This window comes from Heterodontus francisci, chromosome 27, assembly GCF_036365525.1.
Source record: "Heterodontus francisci isolate sHetFra1 chromosome 27, sHetFra1.hap1, whole genome shotgun sequence".
Lineage (NCBI taxonomy): Eukaryota > Metazoa > Chordata > Chondrichthyes > Heterodontiformes > Heterodontidae > Heterodontus > Heterodontus francisci.
The window spans coordinates 60,062,304-60,089,142 of NC_090397.1; the positions used below are offsets into that span (position 1 = coordinate 60,062,304).

Consider the following 26,839-nt stretch of genomic DNA (forward strand, 5'->3'; position numbering starts at 1 on the left):
TGAGGACGAGGTCAAGTATGTTTTCCCCTCTTGTTGGTTCCCTCACCACCTGCCGCATACCCAGTCTAGCAGATATGTCCTTTAGGACTCGGCCAGCTCGGTCAGTAGTGGTGCTACTGAGCCACTCTTGGTGATGGACATTGAAGTCCCCCACCCAGAGTACATTTTGTGCCCTCGCCACCCTCAGTGCTTCCTCCAAGTGCTGTTCAACATGGAGGAGTACTGACTCATCAGCTGAGGGAGAGCGGTAGGTGGTAATCAGCAGGAGGTTTCCTTGTCCATGTTTGATCTGATGCCATGAGACTTCATGGGGTCCAGAGTCAATATTGAGGACTCCCAGGGCAACTCCCTCCCTACTGTATACCACTGTGCCACCACCTCTGCTGGGTCTGTCCTGCCGGTGGGACAGGACATATCCGGGGATGGTGATGGCAGTGTCTGGGACATTGTCTGTCAGGTATGATTCCGTGAGTATGACTATGTCAGGCTGTTGCTTGACTGGTCTGTGGGACAGCTCTCCCAACTTTGGCAAAAGCCCCCAGATGTTAGTAAGGAGGACTTTACAGGGTCGACAGGGCTGGGTTTGCCGTTGTTGTTTCCGGTGCCTAGTTCGATGCCGGGTGGTCCATCCGGTTTCATTCCTTTTTATTGACTTTGTATCGGTTAGATACAACTGAGTGGCTTGCTCGGCCATTTCAAAGGGCACGTAAGAGTCAACCACATTGCTGTAGATCTGGAGTCACATGTAGGCCAGACCAGGTAAGGACAGCAGATTTCCTTCCCTAAAGGACATTAGTGAACCAGATGGGTTTTTACAACAATCGACAATGGTTTCATGGCCATCATTAGACTGGCTTTTAATTCCAGATTTATTAATTGAATACCCTTGGTCTCTGGGTTACTAGTCCAGTGACAATAACACTATGCCACCGCCTCCCCTTTGGAGTCACTTGTAGGCCAAACCAGATAAGGACGGCAGATTTCCTTCCCTAAAGGACATTAGTGAACCAGATGGCTTTTTACAACAATTGATAGTTTAATGGTCACCATTACTGAGATTGGCTTTCAATTCCAGATTTAAAAAAATTAATTAATTGAATTTAAATTGCACCAGTTGCTGCGGTGGGATTTGAACCCATATCCCAGGGCAGTAGCCTGGGCTTCTGGATTACTAGTCTAGTGACATTACCACTAATGTCACCAATAGGTGAAAGAACCCACAGCCACTATTTGAAGAACAATAGTGTCCTGGACAATATTTATCCTTTTCTCAACACCGCTAATACAGATTTTCTGTTCATTCATTTCATCTCTGTGAGATCTTGCTGGGTGCAAATTAGAGCCATATTTCCCTATATTACAACATTTCAGAGGTGCATAGTTGGTTGTGCAAGGCTTTGGAATGTCTTAAGTTCGTGAAGGGCACTGTATAATTGCAAGTCTTTCTTTGTTTTAACCTCTACAACTAAAAAAATGGAGACTTCCTTTTTGCCCTGGTGCTAAACTGATGGAATAGCAATTCCTTGACAAACACAACAGTTTCCAATATTTCTGCCAGCCTTGTAGCTGGCTCTGTGCACAGCTAAGCTGGTTGAAGCTGAAGGAGTTGCTTTCTAACCTGGATGCTGTATCATTGTCGTGTCTGGACACAGGGTAACAGAAGTGTTTGTTTATGTTGAGAATGTATATCTTTAAACCAGCTAAAAGGTAAAAACAAATTACAAATCTGTGCAATATTGGTCTGTAAAATATTCTAATGTATTATTCATTGATAGTTTCCTGAAAAGCTCTTTTCACTACAATTAACACTGAGGAATCCCTCCACGGTTTATCTATAATGTAACATCAAAATGCCAAGTTGGCAGCATTCCAAAGGAACCATCAGACAACTGATCTTTGTGGAATAATCCGATACTATTGACTGTTGTCCATACTGTAAAGGTAGCAATTCTCTGGGTAGTGTAAGGAAAGTCAATTCGACTGTGATTAAAAATGGACAAGTTGAGATGCTGTGATAGCATTAACACAAAGAAGAAAGACAGACTTGCAATTATAGAGCACCTTTCATGATTTCAGGAAGTCCAAATGTGCTTTACAACCAGTACTTTTTTGAATTTAGATACTATTTTAATGTAGGAAACATGACAACCAATTTGCGCACAGCAAGGTCCACAAACAGTATTGTGATAATGACCAGTTCATCTGTTTAGTGCAAATTGATTGATGGATAAATGTTGACCAGGATATTGGGATAACTCCTCTCCTCTTCTTCAAAATAGTTCCATGGGATTGTTTATATCCACCTGAGCGTCCGACGTGGCCTCAGTTTAACATCTCATCCGAAAAAGGGTACTTCGGACAGTGCAGCATACCCTCAGCACTGCACTGGGAATGTCAGCCTAGATTTTGTGTTCAAGTCTCTGGAGTGGGACTTGAACTCACAGAGCCGAGAGTGCTGTCAACTGAACCATGACTAACGCCTAGCAGAGGGTTAAAGTACAAATCAAAAGGGGCCTCACTTTTGTTGTGCAAAACACTGGCTAAGTTCTGTAATTACATCATGCATGTACTCGTACTAGTCACACCAATTACTTGCATTTTGACATTCATCCTTGCCTATAGGGCGATGGGATAGAGTAGGTGCCAAGGAGGGGAAAATGGTTGGTGGAGGTGGGGGAGAAAAGTTAAATTGGGGTTAAAAAATTGGTCAAGAGAAAGACTTTTCAGAGGTGACAAAGTGGAGGGGTTCACAGATGGTGTAGCAGTAGACAGAGGGTATAGTGGGGCATGTGGGAATGTACAACTGGAGGAGATTGCTGGAACCAATGAGGCAAGGCTGCAGATGGAATTGAAAGCGAGGTGGAGGATCCAGATATCATCTAATCATAGGAAGGATCTTCGTGCCCTGCAGGTGGTTTCAGTTATTGGATCAGTGACCAGTACGGGAAAACCTCATGTTCCTTTATCAGGTTCACCAGTTGTGATCAGGTGCAGTGGAGCATTTGAGAAACTTGTGATGCTGCAAGACATTATTCAAACGAGGGGAAACCATTGTCATGCGGTACCAGGAATGTAAGTTATGAGGAGAGGTTCATGAACTGGGGCACATACGCTTCGAAAACAATGAGATGCCTGGATGGACTTGGTGGGCCTAATGGCCTCCTTCTGTGCGCTAATGACTCTATGGGCTGAATATTCCCACCCCATTGGAGATGGGCTGGCAATATGGTGGAGGAAGGCGTCAGGAAGGGAGTCTGATATCTTCCTGCCGCCATGGCATACTGCCAGTGACAGGAAACATGGCAACATGCAGCCAATTAGGGGCCACTTTCTGCCCCGTGGGAATTTTTACCACATCTGGGGGGTTCACCGCCCTGTGAGGAGACCACCAGGTAAAGCCTGTCTGCCACCCAGTGGGATCCAGGAGGAGGTGCCCTCCTTCATGGCTCACGGAGGGGCTCCCCCAGCCACAATGGCTGCCCCCGCAGCAACAATACTGCTGGTGCACAGCAAACCCTGCCCCCCAACCAGCTGTCGAGGCCTGCCAAACTCACCGCTCTCCAGGTGCCATGCCATTGAGGTGCCCTCTCCCTGGTCACGCTAGTGTTTGTGCTGCTGAGGCTGTCAAGCTGCTGGTCCTCTGATTGGGCTGGGAGCTCTTGGGAGAGGGCCACCATCCACAATTTGACAGCGGCCTCTTAACTGGCCACTGGCGGCTGCAAAATGCTTCCCCATGGTCCCATGGCCCACTGGAGTGGCGTCGACTCCCACTTTTGGTCCCCGTGGCAGGACTTGACCATCAATGAAAAAATTCAGCCCTATGACTCGATGATTAAATTGAAGTTGGCAAGTTTGCAAAGGGGAAGTAAGGAAGTGGTGAAATTATAGTGGATGAGTTTAGTAAAGGTATTAAGGGATATGGGGCAAAGGATATGGAGTTAGGTCACATATTAGCCATGTTCTTGTTGATTGGAGGATAGGTTCGAGGTGCTAAATGGCCTCCTTCTGTTTCTATGAGTTGCTCTTATTTGTGATTCTGAGGATTCACAGGGACCACCATCTCCTGGAGCTTTGCTTGATTTCCTTAGGGAGTCGGAGGAGGAATTTGCTGTCCCAGGACATCGTGTGGTTAGTGGTTTGTGTCAGCATTGTGCATGATTATACCAGGTCTGGAGGGGGTGGGCTCGATGGGCCTGAATGTCTTTCCCCTCACCCACTTTTCTCATACACTTGTAACCAGGCAAATTATGCACAATGGTGAAGGGTTGAAAAACCCTTTGTGTGATGCTCTCCTGAGTTTGGGATCTTGACTTGCCTTCTGATCCATGCTGTACCTGCAGCGGGGTGAGGTCTGTGGGGGGGGGGGGGGGGTAGGGGTGCAGGTTGCTTGGAAATGATACTGTGTCCACAATGGGAAACTGTTCTACTTTCCAACGCTGTTAGATCCTCACATTGAGTGGCAAAGCTTCACTCCAGATATGTTTTTTGAAATAGAACAATACAAGTCAATGTGCGATGTCCATGCGTTGCCTTCATGACTGGAAGTTTCTCTCTTAGCAAGCCAACAATTATTAAAGCTCCCTCCCTCAGTGATACTGAAATTGTCCCTGTGCTAAGCACCGAAGGATTCTCAATGGAGCTGGAAGTGGGTGAGGGAGGGTTAGGGCATGGCTTGGTCAGTGTGAGCACCAACTGGGTGGTCCCATGCAGCTAGTCATCCACCGAGCTGCACCCTATACTGACGCACGACCCCTCCAGCTCATTCCCAAATCGTCTGGAGTTGCCCTTCACGAGCTGGGGTAAGCAGACCGACCATTTGGAATGCTACTGCTGGAAGATCAGAGTCTTGCTCTGAAGAGAGGAGGCCGTTGACGGGGACTGTCTTGTCTCGAGCAGCACCTGTGAGGTTTTACAATCCCTCAAGGGGAAAGAGACTCATTGGCATGTACTTTGCAGTGAAGTAGAAGGTTTGTAAACGTGACAGTTGAGATGTGCTTTGTACTTGCCTAGCTTAATCCCTATTTTAAATTGCAGTCATGGAGCCGACCAGTTCCTTCCGCATGAGCTAGGAAGAAAAAAACCCCACAAGGATTAGTAAATAATGGGGAGCTTTCATACTGAGACACACCTGTGAGATGGTGCATCATCATATGGGACACAGCACGATTCTGGATTGGAAAAACAGGCTGGGGGGAGGGGAACTCTTCAGTCATTAATATTCCTTGTAGTTACTTTTTGTGCATTTTCCTTTTATAATTTAATTCCCTGGTTCTGACATTTTTGTTGCATCATTCATTCAGTCGTTTTCTCTCTCAATTTAAAAAAAAATTCTCCTAGCCTTCTTTCCTCTGATAAATATTCTTTCTCAGTCTCCATTTCGGTTCCTGCCTTGCCTTTTTTCCTTTTTTCGCTCCCTCCCTCTTTTTCTTTTCCTACTCATCTCTCTCCCCTTCTCTCTTTCTCCCCTTCCCTTCCCCCTATCACTCTCTCTTTGCTCTTCCCCATCTCTCCCCTCTTCCCCGTCTCTCTCTCCTCCCTCCCCCCCCCCCCCCCTTTTGCTTTCTCACCCCGCTTGTGAGATGCGGGCAGGGAGCCACACTTGAAGAGTGCATAGGTTGGAAATAGGGCTGCAGCACTGAGTCTCTGTCTCATGCTCATTTAAAGTTCAGCTCGAGTGAATTCAGAGACTACCTTCCTTCCTGGGCCACTGAGTTCTTCAGGTCCAGTCCTTCCACAAGCCATGTCTATCTACCTCATCCATTCAATCTCACAGTGTGAGATAGTTCTGATAGCTCCATCATGGACTCCATCCCACATCTGTATATGTTTACATGCACAAGCATCTATATATTATATATATATATATATATAATACACACACACACACACACACACACACACACACACACACACACACACACACACACACACACACACACACACACACACACACACACACGTATATATATACATTTTCGATTTCGAGATGCAGCACTGAAACAACTTGCACCTTTATTGTAGTAACATGTCCCAAGGTGCTATATGGGAGCATTATCAAATGAAATTTGACACTGAGCCAGAGAAGGAGATATTAAGTCAGATGACCAAAAGCTTGGTTAAAGAGGTGGATTTTAAGGAAAGTCTGAAAGGAGGAAGGAGAGGTAGAGAGGCGGAGATGTGTAGGGAGGGAATTTATATATGGACACCTACAAATGGCAATATACACACACATGCACACACGCAAACAGACACGTGCACACACACAAACAGACAGGTGCACACACGCAAACAGACAGGTGCACACACACAAACAGACACGTGCACACACGCAAACAGACACGTGCACACACGCAAACAGACAGGTGCACACACGCAAACAGACAGGTGCACACACGCAAACAGACACGTGCACACACACAAACAGACACGTGCACACACGCAAACAGACACGTGCACACACGCAAACAGACACGTGCACACACGCAAACAGACAGGTGCACACACGCAAACAGACAGGTGCACACACGCAAACAGACAGGTGCACACACACAAACAGACACGTGCACACACACAAACAGACAGGTGCACACACGCAAACAGACAGGTGCACACACGCAAACAGACACGTGCACACACGCAAACAGACACGTGCACACACGCAAACAGACAGGTGCACACACACAAACAGACACGTGCACACACACAAACAGACACGTGCACACACAGATTTAGACAAGACTTGCTTTTGAATGTTCTGATTAACACTTAAAACCAAGAAGTATAACTGCCTATTTATGATGAATATACGTTTAAGTGAAATTTATGATATGTCAGAGTTCCATCAATGCAGCAACCTTCTCTTGATCGACGTGTGCCTTTATATATTTACAGATAACACCAATACGAGGGCCCAGGGAAGGTGGGACAAAAGTGACAATCTATGGGGAGAACCTGGGCCTGAGTTTCTGGGAGATTGAAAACTTTGTGCGTGTGGCTGGAGTCGATTGTATCCCGTTACCAGACGGATACATTCCAGCGGAACAGTAAGCCATGTTTTAACTTTACTTGTTTGGAGGCCTGGCGGGTTGAATCTTTGGCCGTGTTGCAAGGGAGTAATGTTCGATCTGAAGAACCATGTGGTATCCAATTATTTCTATTCCCATCCTCTCACTGAGGCCTCATACTCTGCCTGCTTCCAGGCAGCTGATGGAATTGAGGGATTATCATGCCACAGTAGCACATAACCTGACAAAACAAGGGTCGGCTGCAAGGTTTCATACTGTTGTACTCTTAATGGGAAAATTGTTGCTGGTTAATGCCCCATGTTAGTGGGTGTGTCACTAGCAATAATTACGTGGAATTTACAGTACAGATAGACCATATTTCATGCTCCACGTGAACCTCCTCCCAATCTATTTACTTCATCTAACCCTATCAGCCTTCCATTTCTTTCTGTGTGTTTCCCTAGCTTCTCCTTAAAAACATCTATGTTAATCACCTCAACTACTCCTTGTGGTAGTGAGTTCCACATTCTCACCACTCTGAGTAAAGAGAGTGGGTCTCCTGAATTCCCTATTGGATTAATTAGTGACTATCTTATATTTATGGCCCCTGGTTTTGGTCTCCTACATCAGTGGAAACATCCTTTCTATATCTTCCCCATCACACCCCTTCATTATTTTAAAGACCATTAATGAATATTTCAGGTATTGTAGGATTTCTAGGTACTGTTAGGAAGCATTCGGTGATCCCCATTGAACCACGGCACTAAATGCCACCAGAGCATTAAAAAGCATCCTTTTGATCCCTCTGTTATTTACATTGCAGTTATCATGCGGAAGCTCCACAGGAGCTTGGCCTGTTTGGTCAGCCATGGCTCAGTGGGTACTTCTGCCCCCTGTGAGTCAGCAGGTTGCGGATTCAAGTCCATTCCAAAGACTTGAGCGTGTAATACAGGCTGACACTCTTGTGCAGGTCCGAGGGAGTGCTGCACTGTCAGATGTGCCGTCATTCAGGTGAGACATGAAACTGAGGCCCCGCCTGCCTCCTCAGGTGAACACTAAAGATCCCATGGTACTATTTTGGAGAGTAGGAGAGTTCTCCTGGCCAATAATTATCCCACAGCCTATGTCACAAAAACAGATTGTGTGTAAATTGGCTGCCACGTTTCCAACATGACTATACTTCAAAATGTAATTAATTGGCTATAACGTGCTTTGGGTTACATTGCGGTTGTGAATGGTGCCATGTAAATGTCAGTCTTTCTTTTCTTTTTCATGCTAAAGCTTTTCAGGGCAGCTTACTGAAGAACAATTTTTTTTTGTTTAGTTTAAAAGATTGTTCCATCAGATAAGGACACCCATCCTTTCTATTCCCCGGTCTCTCCCCACCAAAGATCCCACTTTATGTTTGAAAGGATCGGGTAGATTTTCTGCTTTGGTGCTGTCTCCGTCAGCATACTTGGGCTTCCACTGGGGCATGTGTGAAAATCCCCTTCTCATCCTCCTTTTTTCTTGACTTTGTTGGGGGAATGTGCAGCCTCCATTCGCCACCAGGCAAGGCAGTGGAAACTGGAGCACTGACTCCCACAATATTGCCACCTCGTGAACAGGCTGAGTAAATTAACGATATGTTCGTGTTGGTATTGTAGCACCAGCCAGTGTAGAACTGGGATAGCAGTGAGTCAACATATCAAAATAATGGGGCAATAAATAAAATGTGACCATTTAAAAAAAAACAGACCAAAATCTGATCTGCCTTAATGGTTTAGAGAATCAAGGACATAAAACAAGTGGAGCGGAGGAATGAACCCATTGTATTGCTGCACCGCCTAAGAATCTGACATGGAGGAACTCTACTGTACCACTTTAGGATAAATAAGTCTTTAAGGGAAAAGCTTGACGTATCAGCCGGTGTATCAAAAAGAAATTGGCAATTGATTACCACAAAAGCAAAATACTGCGGATGCTGGAAATCTGAAATAAAAACAGAAAATATTCAGCAGGTCAGGCAGCATCAGGAGAGAGAAACAGAGTTAATGTTTCAGGTTGATGACCTTACATGAAATGAGTATTTATTTGCAGTGAATTGTTGCCAGACTCATTGTATTTATGTTCTTCCCATTAAAACTAGTATGGGCTTTGTGTATTGTGATGCATTATTGATGTATTGGGGCATTGGGACATACCAGTGATGGAACAAGCAGCCTTAATTCAGCCTCTGTTTCCTCAAAGGATCATGTGTGAGATGGGAGTGGCCCGGCACAATCAATACGCTGGCTTTGTGGAGGTCTGTGTGGAGGAATGCAAGCAGGAGTTCATGGCAAAGTCAACACAGCTCTACAGCTTTGTGGTGAGTGAGTTTGGGGTTGGAAGAGGAGTGTCGTCCACTATGCTGCTGCACTGGATGCGTTACATGGTGTAACAAGGTGACAGACATGCGTGCTTGGCACAGAACCTGTCATCTGTAGGAAAGCACACTGTGCTTCTCTGCCTTCTAATGGTCTTTTTCAATTCCAGGGAGACAGAAAGAGGGAAATTAATGAACCAATATGCTTCCTTACACCTGTTAGGTGTCAGCTGTGGCTCAAAGGGTAGCATTCTGGCCTCTCTAATTCACAAAGTTGTGGGTTCAAGTGCAGCTACAGGGACTTGAGCACAAAATCAAGGCTGACATTCCAGTGCACTACTGAAGGTGTGCTGCACAATCATAGGGGTGTCTTTCAGATGAGATGTAAACTGGGGTCCCATCTGCCCTCTTGGATTGTTGTATAAGATCCCATGATACTATTTCGAAGAAGAGCAGGGGAGTTATCCCGGGTGTCCTGGCCATTGTTTATCTCTCAATCAACATCACAAAAATAGAGGATCTGGTCATTATCACATCAGGGCTTGTGGGTTCCTACTCTGCAGAAATTGGCTGCTGCATTTCCTACATGAGTGACTACAATTCAAAAAGTACTTAATGGGCTGTAAAATGCTTAGGGATGTGCTGAGGTTGTCGAATAGGCTATATAACTATAAGTGTTTTTCTTTTTCTTCTTGATATCTCTCCCAGCAGGCTTTGCACGAGGCCTCAATTTTCATGACGAATACAAAAAGAAATACTGCAAATGCTGGAAATCTGAAACAAAAACAGAAAGTGCTGAAAATACTCAGAAGGTCGGGCAGCATCTGTGGAGAGAGAAGCAGAGTTAACGTTTCAGGTCTGTTCAGATGAAAGGTCATGACCTGAAACGTTAACTCTGTTTCTCTCTCCAAAGATGCTGTCTGACCCGCTGAGTCTTTCCAGCATCATATGTTTTTGTCTCAATATCCATGAGGTATCACCAGAGATATCTCTTTTTTTGAGGTGTGTTACCTTCTAGTTTTTGTCTCTGTTTTCTGACCTTACTGGTCTCGCCAAGCCACGTATATCCTGTGGCCAAGAGGGCAGATGAGCAATCCGCTCGCAGATCTTTGACCCAGTTGCTAGGAGACAATTGGGAGCGGTTGAACCACCGATCATGTGGGAAATTGAGTGAAATCCACTTTTCCAGCTCCTCCACAGATGAATTGTTGTGGAAACCGGGGCCTAGCACAGTGTTACCCTACACAGGTTAATGGATGCATTAATATCGAGCACAGAAGAACCTTCTGGATGCACATGAAGCAATGTGCTAAAATAAAATCTCCACACATGCGGAACTGATCTTATGACCTTGTATTAATTCATAACTCAGTCATTAACAAGGGGACTGTTAAATCTGAAAAGTCTAATCCGTTAATTTATCAATTTATTAATGGAACAATTTGCAGCTATAATAATTCTATTGCAGTGGTGCATAAATGACCACCTCACCAAACAAAAGGATACATGAAGTTGTGCCTTGGAAACTGGTTTTCTCCAGTATGGTTCAGCTGGCCTTTGCTGATGAATATTACAAAGAAAATATTCCTCAGTTGAAAGGTGGAGAAAATGTAATTGCTGGAAGTATTACCAAAAAAACTCAATTGGAAATAAAATGTCAGAATTCCGCCCGCAAATAATTTGACAGTAAGAACAGGAATCAGCTAGAGGCTGTGCAGCTTTGGTGTGATTGAAGCCTATGTCCCTTCCGCCTGTTCCTTTCTGTCTCACCGTGCCTATTATATTTAGCGTGCGAAGCAGCTATTTATCCTACAATATATCAGCTCATGAGCAATTTTCTGTGTATGTTTGTTGATTGTATTTTATATCTGTATAATTTTAATTTTAATTCATTTCAGCTCCCAACCCTAACGGACCTGACACCAAACAAAGGCCCACTGTCAGGGGGAACAATGGTCACTATTCGGGGCCGAAACCTGGACGCCGGAAGCAACGTTTCAGTTATGTTTGGACAACAGCCTTGCATGTTTGACAGGTAATGGGCAGGCTGAGAATAACAAGAATTGGTCAGTCAGCCCGAAAGTGGTTGGAGCGTTAAATTGAAGTTGTATTTATTTTGGCAATATTGATGCAGGCAATTATTGCTAAATTTGTTTAAAAGTGCAAGCTGGCTATAGGTGTAGAGAACATTATTTTTTGCTTTAGTGATTTTGTGTATGCGAGCATGTGCTTTTGAGTGCGTATGGGCTGGATTTTACAGACTCCCCGACGCCGGGTTTCATGGCTGGGGAGGTCGGGTGGGGGTGCGGAACATGCCTCCGGGAGAAGTCCGCCATGCACCGTGACACTGGGAGGGCCCGACCTGATTATTGCCGGTGGCAGCGAGGCCTCAAGGCGGCCCTCCCGCCACTCGATGACGGGACCTCCATTTGCATATTCAAATAAATGTATATGATTGCATTAATTATACTTATGTCCCCGCCTGAGTACCCGCTCCAATCATCAGCCCAGTGGCCGGCACTCCCACGCCTTCGGATCCCCATCCGGGGAAATGAGGCAGAACACTTGTGGGGAGGGCGGAGGAGCGGGAAACGGGGTAAAAGTAACATCATTGTTGTAGGGGATGGTGGGAAGGGTTTTAGGTTAAAGTTTATGCACTTTGGGGGAGGGGAGAGGTCAATTAGACAAGGTAAGTGTTTTGGGGGGAGAGGGCAAGTAAATAATTTAATTATTATTGGGAAGTGGGAAAGGGGCAGAAGAAATGTCTTTTTTTTTGGCCTTGCGCTTTAAATATTTCAATTTAATGGTAGGGCTCAAAGCCCTTTAAAGATGACGTCAGCACCCGCACAGAGTTGGGGGGGAATAGCCCGCCCCGGCTATTTAAATGCGCTGCTGTGCTTAGGATCACGGCGGCTCCGCAACGTGAGGCCTGCCATTGTTTTCGCCTGCCGCCGATTTCGGTGGCGGGATTATAAAATGTAGCCCTAGGTGAGAGTGTGTGTGACAGTGTGTGCATGTGCGTGTATATACACTGTTGTAAAATTAACTAAACTTAGAAGAAATATGTCTTCTTTTGTGACATACACCTTCAATCTTTAAGTAGCTCATTCATGGTTAATTGATCTTAAGGTGGAGAATTATTGGGCAGTGAGAGGGACATTTACTGTTGTTTTAACCATCTCAATTTTAATATTCTCATCCTTGTTTTCAAATCCCTCCATGGTCTCACTCCTTCCCTCTCTCTGTAATCTCCTCCAGTCCTACAACCCTCCCAGATCTCTCTCTTGCTTCGACTTTGGCCTCTTGAGCAACCCCAATTTTAATTGCGCCATTATTGGTGGCCATGCCTTCAGCTACCTAGGCCGGAAGCTCTGGAGTTCCCCACTAAAGATTGGTCTTCTTTGTGTCTCTCTCTGCTCCTTTAAGACGTGTCTTGAAACCTACCTCTTTGAACAAGCTTTTGGTCACTCCCGGTCTCTCCCAATATCTATCTCCGATGTTGCAATGTTGCTCAATTTTGTTTGATAACGCTCCTGTGAAGTGCCTTTGGATATTTTACTACTTAACGGCACTATATAAATGCACGTTCTTGTTGTTTAATTGTTTTCTTGTTTCTCTGCCTACCAGGAGGTTTGCCGGGGGCATCATTTGTAATTCCACCTCTGCACCACAAGGTCCGGGTAACATCAGTGTGGTGGTGGGAGTGGACAAGGCAAGGATTGAGAAGGAACTGCAGTTTGAATATGTGGACGATCCCACTATCATTAAGATTGAACCAGAATGGAGTATAGTCAGGTAAATAGAGCCATCGGTGTGGTGAGCCTACAGTGTGTGTCTACTGAGGAAATTCCTGCAAGTGCTGAAGATCTGGAATGGAAACAGAAAATGCCAGAATTACACAGATGACCAGTCAGCATCTGTCAAGAGAAATGGCGGGTTAATATTTCGGGTATAATCCTTTGTCAAAATGGTAGACCGAAAGATAAGCAAATATTTTAATACGTAGCTCTCAGTCTGTCTCTTCTACTCCACTTGTTTGTGCTCTCTCCCTCCCTCTCTCCCTCCACCTTGCCCCCCCAAACCCCCATCACCCCACATTGCCCTCAACCCCCACGGCCCCCACTCGCCTCCCCACTCTGCCAACTCTTTTGCCACCCCTCTCTCCACCCCTACCTCATTCCCCCTGGCACCATCCCCCCACCACGACCCCTCTCTCTTTCTGTACAGTGGTTATATTAGTGGACTAGTAATCCAGAGGCCTGCACTAACGATTTGGAGACATGAGTTCAAATCCCACCATGGCAGCTGGTGGAATTTAAAATTAGTTAATTAAATACATCTGGAATAAAAAGCTAGTCTCAGTAATGGTGACCATGAAACTACCAGATTGTCATAAAAAATCCATCTGGTTCATGAATATTCCTTATAGCAGGAAATCTGCCATCCTTAACTGGTCTGGAAAATATGTCACTCCAGACCCACAGCAATGTGATTGACTCTTAGCAGCCTTCTGAAATGGCCCAGCAAGACATTCAGTTGTATTGAAAAAGACAGCTTACTATCACCACCTCAAAGGCAACTAGCGATGGACAATGAATGCTGGCCATGTCAGAGATGCCCACGTCCCATGAATTAATTAAAAAGAATGCCTGTCTACCTCTGGCTAGCTCACTCTCCATCTTCCTTTCTCCTCCATACTCTGATTCTTGCTCTTTTTTCTCTTTTTACATCTCTGTCTTTCTCGCCCTATCTCTCCCAATATCTATCTCATTCTATTGTTGCCCCGCTGTTTGTTCGTTTCCTTTCTCTTTCTCTCCTGTTCCTCAACCTTACTTTCTGCCGTTCTCTCTGTCAAAGTACTTCAGATTTTTGCCTTCTGACACCTTTGCATGTATTCCTTAAATTAGTCACACACTACCTTCTCAAACTGAAGTTCCATCCTAATTATGTTTAAATGTCAGTGTAATCTCATCAAGTCTCTGTCAGGACAGCTGCTTCTTCAGGCTTTTAACACCAACCTTTCAACTGTTCCTCTGTGTTAGTCACTTTCTCTGGAGGTGATGGGCTGTCACACAATGTGTGTGCCTTTGCTTGCACCACTGACCTGCAGTTCCAGGATTATCAACATCCCAGCGAATGGATGACAGCTGCAGTTGCTTCAATTTGCCCCATAATTTTTTGCAACTTGAGACCTAAAGTAGCAACTGTCAAAAGAAAGTTCACTGCTATCATTGGATCTGTGTGGAATACCTCCAATTCTATGAGATTTGATGTTAAACTAGGAGAGCGTCCTGTTCCCCTAGATTATTATGTCACTCATTCTCCCTACTCCACTTGACTGATGATATATTATATCATGCTTGGTTTGTGAAGATTCAAAGAAGTTCTGTGTTTAGGACTCAATGGATAAGCACACTGTCTCGTGGTACTGAGTAGGATAGATCAGTAAGGTCTCAGTTGCAGTGCCTGTGCTGTGTTGGCTGATCTTAGACCTTAATATTCTCAGGCTAGGAGAGGGAGAAAGGAATTTAGGTTGCTGCTTTGGATCATTGACCCTGATGGAAAACATGGGAGAGTGTGGATGCCCCCCGCCACCCTCACATTGTTACAAGACATAAGTAAACAAAGGCCACTTTCAATTGCATCAAACATCCTCTCTACAAAGATGTGGGTGTGCTGGTTGCTCTTCCTCCTTAGTTACCAAGAACCACAGATCTTTAATGCTTCAAAACATTAAACTCTCGTCAATATCCTCATTAACATTTCCATCTCTTTCATTTGTTTTTGCCCACAACGGCATTTTTAAGAGAAATAAAAGCCTTTTGACTCAATAAGTCCATCCCTTTTTGATGAATCTCAATCCCACTCATCATTATCCCTCAAGTCCCTTTTTTCTCTGGAAACAATGCAGTTGTCTTTTGAACCCATTTGTGAATCTGATTCATTAGGTTTCTGTGGTAAGTAAGTCCACACTATATGAACCTTTGGGTGACCAGATTTCAGCTGATTCCCCTCTTACTCCTAGCTTCCTTTTTAAAAAAACTTTAGTCCCCTCACATGTGAATTTTCACCACGGTGAACAATCCAGACCAGACTGATGAGCTTCTCAAGAAGACACTGAAGTGAAATGTGTTTAAGACAGCCTCAACCTATTCCCTAGTAACTCAGGACTGATGAGGAGTAAGTCCAGTAGGGTAGTACAATGGCTTGTGTTGTTTTGGGGTGAAGGCAGTGTTGGGGGAATGTATAGAAGGTCATCTAACTTGTTCTACCCGAGGGAATGCTCGATACTAACATTAAATTTTGAAACACAGGAAATGGGCAATTAGCGATAGTCACATGATGGCCCTGATGGTGAGACTCCCTCTTCATATTTGTTGAGCTGGCATGCCAGATCTTCAGATCTTTCCGGTCCTCCTTCAGCCAACATTTTCTCTTCCTCCGTTTGCATTATTGACCTGTGCCACAAGACCTGAATTTCATCCCTGCATCAACTCTTGATGGCAGGCAAATCCTGGTTCACAATTTCAGCTCAATTACCTTCCCAGGCAGCACACCTTGTGTGGGATGCTGTGCTGTTGTCCACCTCTTTGTGCTCCATGTTTTCCATTGATTGATGTTAAACAGCAGGTTCAGCTCGTGATCCATTGCAGCTCCACTGCTTGTTTTTCTCTTAGCATTCAACCTTTCACTTTTTTTTAAAAGGCAAATAACTGTCATTTAACGGATTAAGATTTGGAATCTGTTGTTCCCTTTGAGCTTCAGGACTCCATTCCAGTGCACTGCTGGCTTCTCAGCTGTAGGCTGCTGCAGATTTTCCTAGTCCTGATCCCATTTCTCCAATGGCTTCTGGGCCTACTGTGATCGCCACCTTCACCTATGGCGTATTCTCTGCTGGACTGCTTCTATTCCACTACCTCTGTAGCTTCCTCTAGGGCTACAGCTCCCATACCCCAAACCCTTCATCTCTCTGACTCCGGTCTCTTGTGTACTTTCACTCCCTGTCTCCCTACCGTTTGGGGCCCGTGCCTTCAGCTACCTAGGTCTTATGCTCTGGAATTCCCTTCTTTAAACCCTTCCACCTCTTTACCTGCCCCTCTCCACCATTAAGACCTTCTTTAAAACCCATCTCTTCAAATAAGCTTTTGATTGACCCTCCTATATCTCCCTCTTTGGCTTGGCATGTATTTTTTTCTTGTGCCTCTGTGAAGCTCTTTGGACATTTTCCTATGTTAAAAGCACAAAGTAAAAGCCAAATAGTTGTATAAGGGTATAAATTTTGACCATCAAAGTTCATAAACAAATGGGTTAACACCTGCGTAAATATAGTACACACAGAAATGGAATAGGAGCAAATATGCATTCATTATGTAAACTTCATCAAAGGAATTTCTACTCTTTTAATCTTTTGTGTCTGATCCAGTGCTCTTTGCTAACATTTTATATACAGTTACAGTCCAAGCACTGTGTTACTTGGGAGTCACTATCAGGAATACTAGAGTCCTTCAAATTGGAGGAAGGTAGGAAGCAGTATTCTGTGAAGATCGGTGCTGGGACCACTGTTGTTTGCAATGTACATTAATGATTTAGACTTTGGAATCAGCAAACCAATATCAAAATTTTCAAATGATACCAAATTACGGGATGTGGCTACGACTGAAGAGGAATGTAACATAATACAAGATATTTGAAAACTTGCAGACTGGGCAGCTAAGTGGCAAATGAACTTTCGTATAGATAAATGTGAGGTGATGCACTTTGGTAGGAAAAGCAGAAACATCACCTACACTTCAGAAAATAAATGGGATCGAAGAGCAAAGGGATCTAGGGGTAGAGGTGAATAAATCATTAAAAGCAGCATCACAGGTCAGTAAAGCAATTAAAGATGCTCACAAAACACTGGGATTTATTTCAAGAGATATAGAATTCAAAATTAGTGTAGTTATGTTAAATTTGTATCGGACCCTGGTCAGGTTGTACTATGCACAGCTCTGGTCTCTATACTAAAAAATGGATACAGAAGCAAAAAAATTTACAAGCATGGTACCAGACTGAGAGATTACAGCAATCAGAAAAGATTGAACAGGTTGGGGCTTTTTCCTTCAGAAATGAGAAGAGGCAACCTGGTAGAGGTCTTTAAAATTATGAATGGGTAGATTTGGAGAGAATGTTTCCACCTGTGGGAGAATCCAAAACTAGGGGCCATGAATACAAAAAATAAATCGAACAGGGGAACAAGGAACATTTCTTTACTCAGAGAGTGGTTAGCATGTGGAACTCGCTACCACAGGAGTGGTTGCAGCTAATAGCTTAGATGCTTTCAAAAGAAAACTAAATGAATGCATGAGAGAAAAGGGAATAGAAAGATATGCTGACAGCCTGAGATGAGGTCAATGGAATGGGAAGAGAGGTATAGGCACCAGCACAGACTAGTTGGGCCAAATGGCCTGTTTCAGTGCTGCATATTTTGTGTAATTCTATGTAATTTAACATAACATGTTTAATAAATTAGGTTGACAGTTTAAGTCTAATGTAATGCTATTCTGTCATCTTCAAAAGACAAGGGGGGTCATATAAAATCAATAGCTGAAATTAATTGAAGAGGGTTCTCTTCTCATTCCATGTGCATGCTATGAATGTACCTTGATATCTGGTTAGGTGAAGACACTCTCTGAAACTTGGAGAGTGAGGTTTTCAACTATCAAAGTAGTCTGAGACATGGAAATCAAAAAAGTAGTGAGAGTAAAAAAAAATGTTCAGAAAACTAAGAACAGGATGAGTCTGATACCTGGGGGATATAGGGAGCTACTTGTTTCAGACATCCCATCATGAGCTGTTGCCAAGAGGAGACAAGCACTTCTCCACAGGGGAAACGATCTATAGGACATTTAATGATGTGGACCTGTAGGTCATTTCGTGATGAGGAGCTAGAGGTCTTTTAATGATGGGAGAACTATAGGATGTTTGTAAATGACTGAGCTCTTGCTCTCTCGAGGCTGGTTAACAAGTGGGACTAATTAGATTGCCCCTTTAGAAAGCTGGCATAGAAACGATGGGCTGAATGGCCTCCTTCTGTGTTGTTTGATTCTTGTGACCAACCTGGTGCTGACTGTGGACCATTATTTCTTGTGATAAGCCCAACAGCAGCAAAGGCCAGAGGCCTGGGAGCAGGCCACCTGCCTACTTTCTGATCAAGGGTTAGAATGCAGGTCCCAAAACTTGAAAAAGTGTATTTTGAAATCCATGCTTCCCACAGTAATGGTATCCTTGCTGTCTCTCTCTGTTCCATATGCTGTGTCACTGGCCTAGAGGACAGGAGTGATGGCTGACTCAACCAACAGCCATTCTAGAAAATGCAGACGAGCAGTGTAGGGTTACTCTCCCCTGCTGACCTTTACAACCCCATTTCTGTTGAGTGAATTGCTGCAAGTGGCAGAGGTCACTCAGACAGCAGTAATCTCAGTGTCTGCCATTCTTTCTTCAGCAGCACCTTCCCCAACCTACACCCTTCACCAACTAGAAGGCAGCAGGTACATGAGAACTTTATCAACTTCAGTTTCCCCTCCAAGTCTCTCACCATCATGACTTGGACAAATAATCCCCGTTCTTTCATTGTCACTGGGTCAAAGCCACAGAACTCCCTACATTCCAGTATTGTGGAAGCACCTTCACCACACGGACTGTAATAGGACAGGAAGTCTGCTCACTGCCACCTTCTTAAGGGTGACTAGGAATGAACGATAAATGCTAGTGACACAAATGTCCTGAGAATGAATAGTAAAAATAATCTGTTTGAGTGTTAATGGTAGATCTTAAGCAGTTTCCTTTCCCTTACTTTTCTCAGTGGGAGCACACCCATTATGGTATGGGGAACAAACCTGAACATCATTCAGAATCCTAAAATCCGGGCGAAGCACAGTGGCGTGGAAACGATCAATGTACGTATTCAGCATGTCTTGAATGGTTACTTGTTGTCTAATTGTCAACCTTGGCTCAGTGGGTAGCACTCTTGCCTCTGTGTCAGAAGGTTGCAGGTTCAAAACCTATTCCTGACACTTGAGCACACAATCTACTGAGGGAGTGTTGCACTGCCAAAGGCACTGTCTTTCGGGTGAGATATTAATCAGGTGAACGTAAAAGATTCCATGCTATTGCTTTGAAGAAGAGCAGGGTAGTTCTCGCAGGTGTCCTGGCCAATGTTTATCTCTCAACCAACGTCACTGCTTAAAAGAAAATCAGATTACCTGGTGATTGTCACATCTCTGCTTGTGGGATCTTGCTGTGTGCAAATTGGCTGATGTGTTGCCTACATTACAATAGTGACTATACTACAAATTACTTAATTGGCTGCAAAGGGCTTTGGGACATCCTAAGGTTGTGAAAGGCACTATATGAATGTAAGTCTTTCTTCATTGTTGCTAAAATATGTTTTCCACACCCTTTATCAAACACATAACCAGTTAGAGCCAGCTGTATAGTCAGATTTCAGGCTGTGTTTAGTAAAATGCTTCTTGAGGGAACAGAGAAACCATGGCTCAAAATTCCCAAAGAGGGAAATTGATAATGAGTACTTTTGAAATAAATGTAACAGATGGAGGATTTTTCAGCCTCTTTGGAATGATCTGTGAATTAGTCATTGAATAGTAAAATGTTACCTCACAGATTCAGGCCATCAGATCTATCAGCTTTGGCCCAATGTTTCTCTCTATGATCCACTTGGTCCAATCCCACTATCCGAATTCCTTCCGCTTCCTTTTATGTATTTCTCTTTCTCAAATAACTATCTAATTTCCTTTCCGAAAAATGCAGGCTGTCTGCTACAAGAATGGTTTGTGAGTAACATCATCACACGGGGAGCCTGGTCTGCTCGACAACACATCTGCTTAGTCCCAGAAATGATAAATTCACCAAGTTTTCCTATTTGTGACTCTGTCAGAGTCTAAAGCAGGCCTCAAATCACTGAACGACTCTCTCAGTGGAGGGATTATAGTGTCAATATTATTGGCTACCATGCTCATCAAATGCGAGGACATGTCCCTAGGGCACTTGACTCAGTCAAAAATAGTTTTTCCCAACCCTGCGTTGATCTCTCCCCATTCCTGCATCCCCTAGAACTATTTAGCTGCTCTTCCCAATGGCTCACATATTAACGTGCAACGTTGGTGGCCCATACAGACCCAAAAGGCGAAAAGGGTTCAGACAGATGATTTCAGCTCAGTTAATAATGAGGGTTTTTTTAATTGGTCGCTACAGCCATCTTAAACAAGGCCCGTTCACCCATCACCCTCTGTGCTCCTTCAATTCTGGCCTCTTCAGCATCCCTGATTGCCTTTGCCCCACAAATGCCTTGCCTTCAGCTGCCTAAACCCTAAGCTCTGGAATTCACTCCCTAAATCTCTCCACCATTCTCTCCTCCTTTAAGTTGCTCCTTAAAACCTACATCTTTGACCTAGCTTTTGGTTATCTGTCCTAATATCTCCTTATGTGGCTTGTTGTCAGATTTTTGTTTGATAATGCTCCTGTGAGTGCCTTTGGATATTTTCTATTATGTTAAAGGCTCTATATAAATGCAAATTGTTGTTAATATGACCACGTTTAGAATACACTGTGCAGTTTTGATCACCTTAGATAGCAGGGGCTATGGAGTCTCAGGAGAAGCCCCAGATACCTAAGCTTGGGGCTCTTACCATTGGCTAAAGAAACTGGGGCTTTTTCATTGGAGCAGTGTAGATTTTTGAGGTTTAGTAGAAGATGAATAGACTAGATTTGATCAGGTGGACACTTTATTAGAGTTAGGTAGGGATAGGTCAATGTCAGAGTAAAACACAAAAAGAAATCGGGGAATTTTAACTCTCCCCACTTGGAGGAAACCAGGCTGGGTGGGCAGTTAAAATGGAGCCACTGGCCTCATCCACTCTGTGTCCCCTTGGCTACAGGGGGCAGGGAGAGGAGGGGATCAGTCAGAGTTCCCAATCCCGAATGCCATTGGATGATCCCGTGTTGGAAAGAAGGTGCTTGTGGGCAACGTGGAATGCGCTGAGCAGTGATGCCATTGTTGGCCGAATAGCCTGCTAACATCCACTGTCTATGCTAACACATGAAGAGTAGCCCTTGGGCTGGGTATCAGGTGGTCTTGGGACCCTACATCATTATCAACAGCCAGGAGAAAGATAAGAAAAACTTGCATTTATATAGCTTCTTTCACAACCACAGGACATCCTAAGGCGTTTGCAGCTAACGAGGTACTTTTTGAAGTGTAGTCATTGTTGCAATGTAAGAAATGTGGCAGCCAATTTGCACATAGCAAGCTCCCATAAGCAACAATGTGATAATGACCAGCCAATCTGCTTTTGTGATGGAACGAGGAAAGAGTAGGGGAATCAGACTAATAGGATAACGCTTTCAAAGAGCCAACGCAGGCTTGATGGGGCAAATGGCCGCCTTCTGTGCTGGGCTGTTGCCTGAGAGGCCAACCAATTCATGAAAGATTAACAAGAGCGCGCTGCACACAGAGATAAGTAGCTGCAACTAATGCTGTAAAGATATTGAGAGGCTGAAGATGACCATCTGTACAATTTCCCAAATTGGTTGTAAATAGTCTGTGGGATTACAGGGCAACTTAGCACAATTGAAAAGTACAGCTTCTACCCCTGATGGCTTTCTTGATTGGAGCTCTCTGCGGGACCAGGGAAACAGAAGCCGAGTTCTGTTATTGGCTCTGAATCAGAACCATGCAAGGATCGATTATTATTAAATATGGAACATTTTATCTGAGAAAATGATAGACACATTATAAGGAAAGAAAAAAAAAATAAATGACTGTCTTTATTTACTGAAACTGTTTTTGTAAATCATTCCTGCTGCACTCTAATTTAAAAAAAAAAGCTCCCAAATTGGGTAACTGGACCTTTATTTTATCTTTGGAGATTTTTATGGCAATTTTTCTTTTGTGGTCATTTAGTTGAGAGGTATTGGTGCTCGAAATGGGAGTGCTTCCTCATTATCCTGATGTCAGAGTTGAGCAGTTTCTAGGTCTGGTAGAGGGAGGCTGGCTCCAGTGCAAAACTCACCCTGGCCCCAACCTCAGGAGAGCTCCCCTTACTTTACCCAGTGTGGCACACTTCACATCAGATAGCCCATGGCCGCACTGAAGAAGAGTTGTTGTTGAGATTACAAATTGATGCCAAATCAAGAGTGATTTTTCGCTGTGGATTTGGGCCCTTTGGGAACCTGATTGAGGCTGTCAACCTTATCTGAGTGGGTGGTGGTTATGTTGCTCAACTACTAATCCAGTGAGTTCCGATCCCACTGTGGCAGTCCGAGAATTTTGAATTCAGATTGTTTTTAAAACGAAAACCTGAAAATGAAAAGCTGGTCTCAGTAAAAGTGACGATGAAGCTGTCGTCTAAAAACCCAATTGGTTCACTCATATCCTGAGAGAAGGAAACCTGCCGTCCTTACCTGGTTTGGCCTATATGCGACTGCAATCCCTCAATCAATGTGTTTGACTCTTAACTGCCCTCTGAAGTGGCCGAGCAAGCCGCTGTAGGACAGTAATGGATGGGCAATAAATGCTAACCTTGTCAGTTATGCCTACGTCTTGAGAATAAATATATACTTTTTAAATTCATGCAAGAATTTAAATCACCTTGGGTCATATGTTAAAGGCACTATATAAATGCAAGTTGCTATTATTACCAAGGCTGCCAGCAACCCATCAGTTCGATTCTTTATCCACGCACCTGGAGAGTGGATACTGACTGGCTGCTTGCCCTGCTTTGCCATCACAGCTGAGCTCAATCCAGCCGTCACCCGACTTCTACAAAGATCCAAGAGTCACTGGATGGAGATTGAGGGTGGGAAACCTTCCCTCCCACCCCTCCCCCCCCCCCCACCCCTCAACTGGCACCCCCACCTTGGCCGCAGGGACTCTGAGACCACCGGCAGTTCCAATGTTAACGTGTTGGCTGAGAACAGATCCCCTCAGGGGAAGGAGAGGGAACCAGCAGGCAGTGCAGGGATCCCCTGTGGCCGTTTCCCTCAACAACAGGTATACCGTTTTGGATACTGTTGCGGGGGACGACTTACCAGGGGTAAGCAATGGGGTACAGATATCTGGCACAGAGTCTGTCCCTGTTGCTCAGAAGGGAAGGGGGAAGAGGAGCAGAACATTAGTCATTGGGGACTCCATAGTTAGGGGAACAGATAGGAGGTTCTGTGGGAACGAGAGAGACTCACGGTTGGTATGTTGCCTCCCAGGTGCCAGGGTTCGTGATGTCTCGGATCGTGTTTTTGGGATCCTTAATGGGGAGGGGGAGCAGCCCCAAGTCGTGGTCCACATAGGCACCAACGACATAGGTAGGAAGAGAGATGGGGATTTAAGACAGAAATTTAGGGAGCTAGGGTGGAAGCTTAGAGCGAGAACAAACAGAGTTGTTATCTCTGGGTTGTTGCCCGTGCCACGTGATAGCGAAGCGAGGAATAGGGAGAGAGAGGAGTTGAACACGTGGCTGCAGGGATGGTGCAGGAGGGAGGGTTTTGGTTTCCTGGATAATTGGGACTCTTTCTGGGGTAGGTGGGACCTCTACAAACAGGATGGTCTTCACCTGAACCAGAGGGGTACCAATATCCTGGGGGGGAGGTTTGCGAGTGCTCTTCGGGGGGGTTTAAACTAATTCAGCAGGGGAATGGGAACCTAAATTGTAGTGCCAGTGTACAGGATGTTGAGAGTAGTGAGGTCAGGGATATGGTTACAAGGCCGCAAGAGGGCACTGGCAAGCAAGAACCTGGTTTAAAGTGTGTCTATTTCAACGCCAGGAGCATCCGGAATAAGGTGGGTGAGCTTGCAGCATGGGTTGGTACCTGGGATCTCGATGTAGTGGCCATTTCGGAGACATGGGTAGAGCAGGGGCAGGAATGGATGTTGCAGATTCCGGGATTTAGATGTTTCAGTAAGAACAGAGAAGATGGTAAAAGAGGGGGGGGTGTGGCATTGTTAATCAAGGAGAGTATTACAGCGACAGAAAGGACGTTTGAGGACTCGGCTACTGAGGTAGTATGGGCTGAGGTTAGAAACAGGAGAGGTGAGGTTACCCTGTTGGGAGTCTTTTATAGACCTCCGAATAGTTCCAGAGATGTAGAGGAAAGGATAGCGAAGATGATTCTCGACAGGGGTGAGAGTAACAGGGTAGTTGTTATGGGGGACTTTAACTTTCCAAATATCGACTGGAAATACTATAGTTCGAGTACTTTAGATGGGTCAGTTTTTGTCCAGTGTGTGCAGGAGGGTTTGCTGACACAGTATGTAGACAGGCCAACCAGGGGCGATGCCACATTGGATTTGGTACTGGGTAATGAACCCGGCCAGGTGTTAGATTTAGATGTAGGTGAGCACTTTGGTGATAGTGATCACAATTCGGTTAGGTTTACCTTAGCGATGGGCAGGGACAGGTATATACCGCAGGGCAAGAATTATAACTGGGGGAAAGGAAATTATGATGCGATTAGGCAAGATTTAGGATGCGTAGGATGGGGAAGGAAACTGCAGGGGATGGGAACAATCGAAATGTGGAGCTTATTCAAGGAGCAGCTACTGCGTGTCCTTGATAAGTATGTACCTGTCAGGCAGGGAGGAAGTTGTCGTGCGAGGGAGCCGTGGTTTACTAAAGAAGTTGAAGCGCTTGTCAAGAGGAAGAAGAAGGCTTATGTTAGGATGAGACGTGAAGGCTCAGTTAGGGCGCTTGAGAGCTACAAGCTAGCCAGGAAGGATCTAAAGGGAGAGCTAAGAAGGGCAAGGAGAGGACACGAGAAGTCATTGGTGGATCGGATCAGGGAAAACCCTAAGGCTTTCTATAGGTATATCAGGAATAAAAGAATGACTAGAGTTAGATTAGGGCCAATCAAGGATAGTAGTGGGAAGTTGTGTGTGGAATCAGAGGAGATAGGGGAAGTGTTAAATGAATATTTTGCGTCAGTATTTACAGTAGAGAAAGAAAATGTTGTTGAGAATACTGAGATTCAGGCTACGAGGCTAGATGGGATTGAGGTTCACAAGGAGGAGGTGTTAGCAATTTTGGAAAGTGTGAAAATAGATAAGTCCCCTGGGCCAGATGGGATTTATCCTAGGATTCTCTGGGAAGCTAGGGAGGAGATTGCAGAGCCTTTGTCCTTGATCTTTATGTCGTCATTGTCGACAGGAATAGTGCCGGAAGACTGGAGGATTGCAAATGTTGTCCCCTTGTTCAAGAAGGGGAGTAGAGACAGCCCTGGTGATTATAGACCTGTGAGCCTTACTTCGGTTGTGGGTAAAATGTTGGAAAAGGTTATAAGAGACAGGATTTATAATCATCTTGAAAAGAATAAGTACATTAGAGATAGTCAGCACGGTTTTGTGACGGGTAGGTCGTGCCTCACAAACCTTATTGAGTTTTTCGAGAAGGTGACCAAACAGGTGGATGAGGGTAAAGCAGTGGATGTGGTGTATATGGATTTCAGTAAGGCGTTTGATAAGGTTCCCCACGGTAGGCTATTGCAGAAAATACGCAAGTATGGGGTTGAAGGTGATTTAGAGCTTTGGATCAGAAATTGGCTAGCTGAAAGAAGACAGAGGGTGGTGGTTGATGGCAAATGTTCATCCTGGAGTTTAGTTACTAGTGGTGTACCGCAAGGATCTGTTTTGGGGCCACTGCTGTTTGTCATTTTTATAAATGACCTGGAAGAGGGTGTAGAAGGGTGGGTTAGTAAATTTGCAGATGACACTAAGGTCGGTGGAGTTGTGGATAGTGCCGAAGGATGTTGTTGGGTACAGAGAGACATAGATAGGCTGCAGAGCTGGGCTGAGAGATGGCAAATGGAGTTTAATGCGGAAAAGTGTGAGGTGATTCACTTTGGAAGGAGTAACAGGAATGCAGAGTACTGGGCTAATGGGAGGATTCTTGGTACTGTAGATGAACAGAGAGATCTTGGTGTCCAGGTGCATAAATCCCTGAAGGTTGCTAACCAGGTTAATAGGGCTGTTAAGAAGGCATATGGTGTGTTAGCTTTTATTAGTAAGGGGGTCGAGTTTCGGAGCCACGAGGTCATGCTGCAGCTGTACAAAACTCTGGTGAGACCGCACCTGGAGTATTGCGTGCAGTTCTGGTCACCGCATTATAGGAAGGATGTGGAAGCTATGGAAAGGGTGCAGAGGAGATTTACTAGGATGTTGCCTGGTATGGAGGGAAGGTCTTACGAGGAAAGGCTGAGGGACTTGAGGTTGTTTTCGTTGGAGAGAAGGAGGAGGAGAGGTGACTTAATAGAGACATATAAGATAATCAGAGGGTTAGATAGGGTGGATAGTGAGCGTCTTTTTCCTCGGATGGTGATGGCAAACACGAGGGGACATAGCTTCAAGTTGAGGGGTGATAGATATCGGACAGATGTGAGAGGTAGTTTCTTTACTCAGAGAGTAGTAAGGGCGTGGAACGCCCTGCCTGCAGCAGTAGTAGATTCG

General features: G+C 44.8%; 1 protein-coding gene across 6 annotated transcripts in view; it reads left to right on the top strand.

The window, feature by feature from the left end:
* Nucleotides 1–26,839, top strand: part of plxna4 (plexin A4) — a 597,697-nt gene that overhangs the window by 474,327 nt on the left and 96,531 nt on the right. For all 6 annotated transcript variants that reach the window (XM_068059453.1, XM_068059450.1, XM_068059454.1 and 3 more), the window contains exons 13-17: nt 6,892–7,043; nt 9,234–9,351; nt 11,247–11,383; nt 12,976–13,143; nt 19,193–19,286. In XM_068059453.1, coding sequence (XP_067915554.1) covers nt 6,892–7,043; nt 9,234–9,351; nt 11,247–11,383; nt 12,976–13,143; nt 19,193–19,286 — 669 coding nt within the window. The remainder of the gene's footprint in view (nt 1–6,891; nt 7,044–9,233; nt 9,352–11,246; nt 11,384–12,975; nt 13,144–19,192; nt 19,287–26,839) is intronic.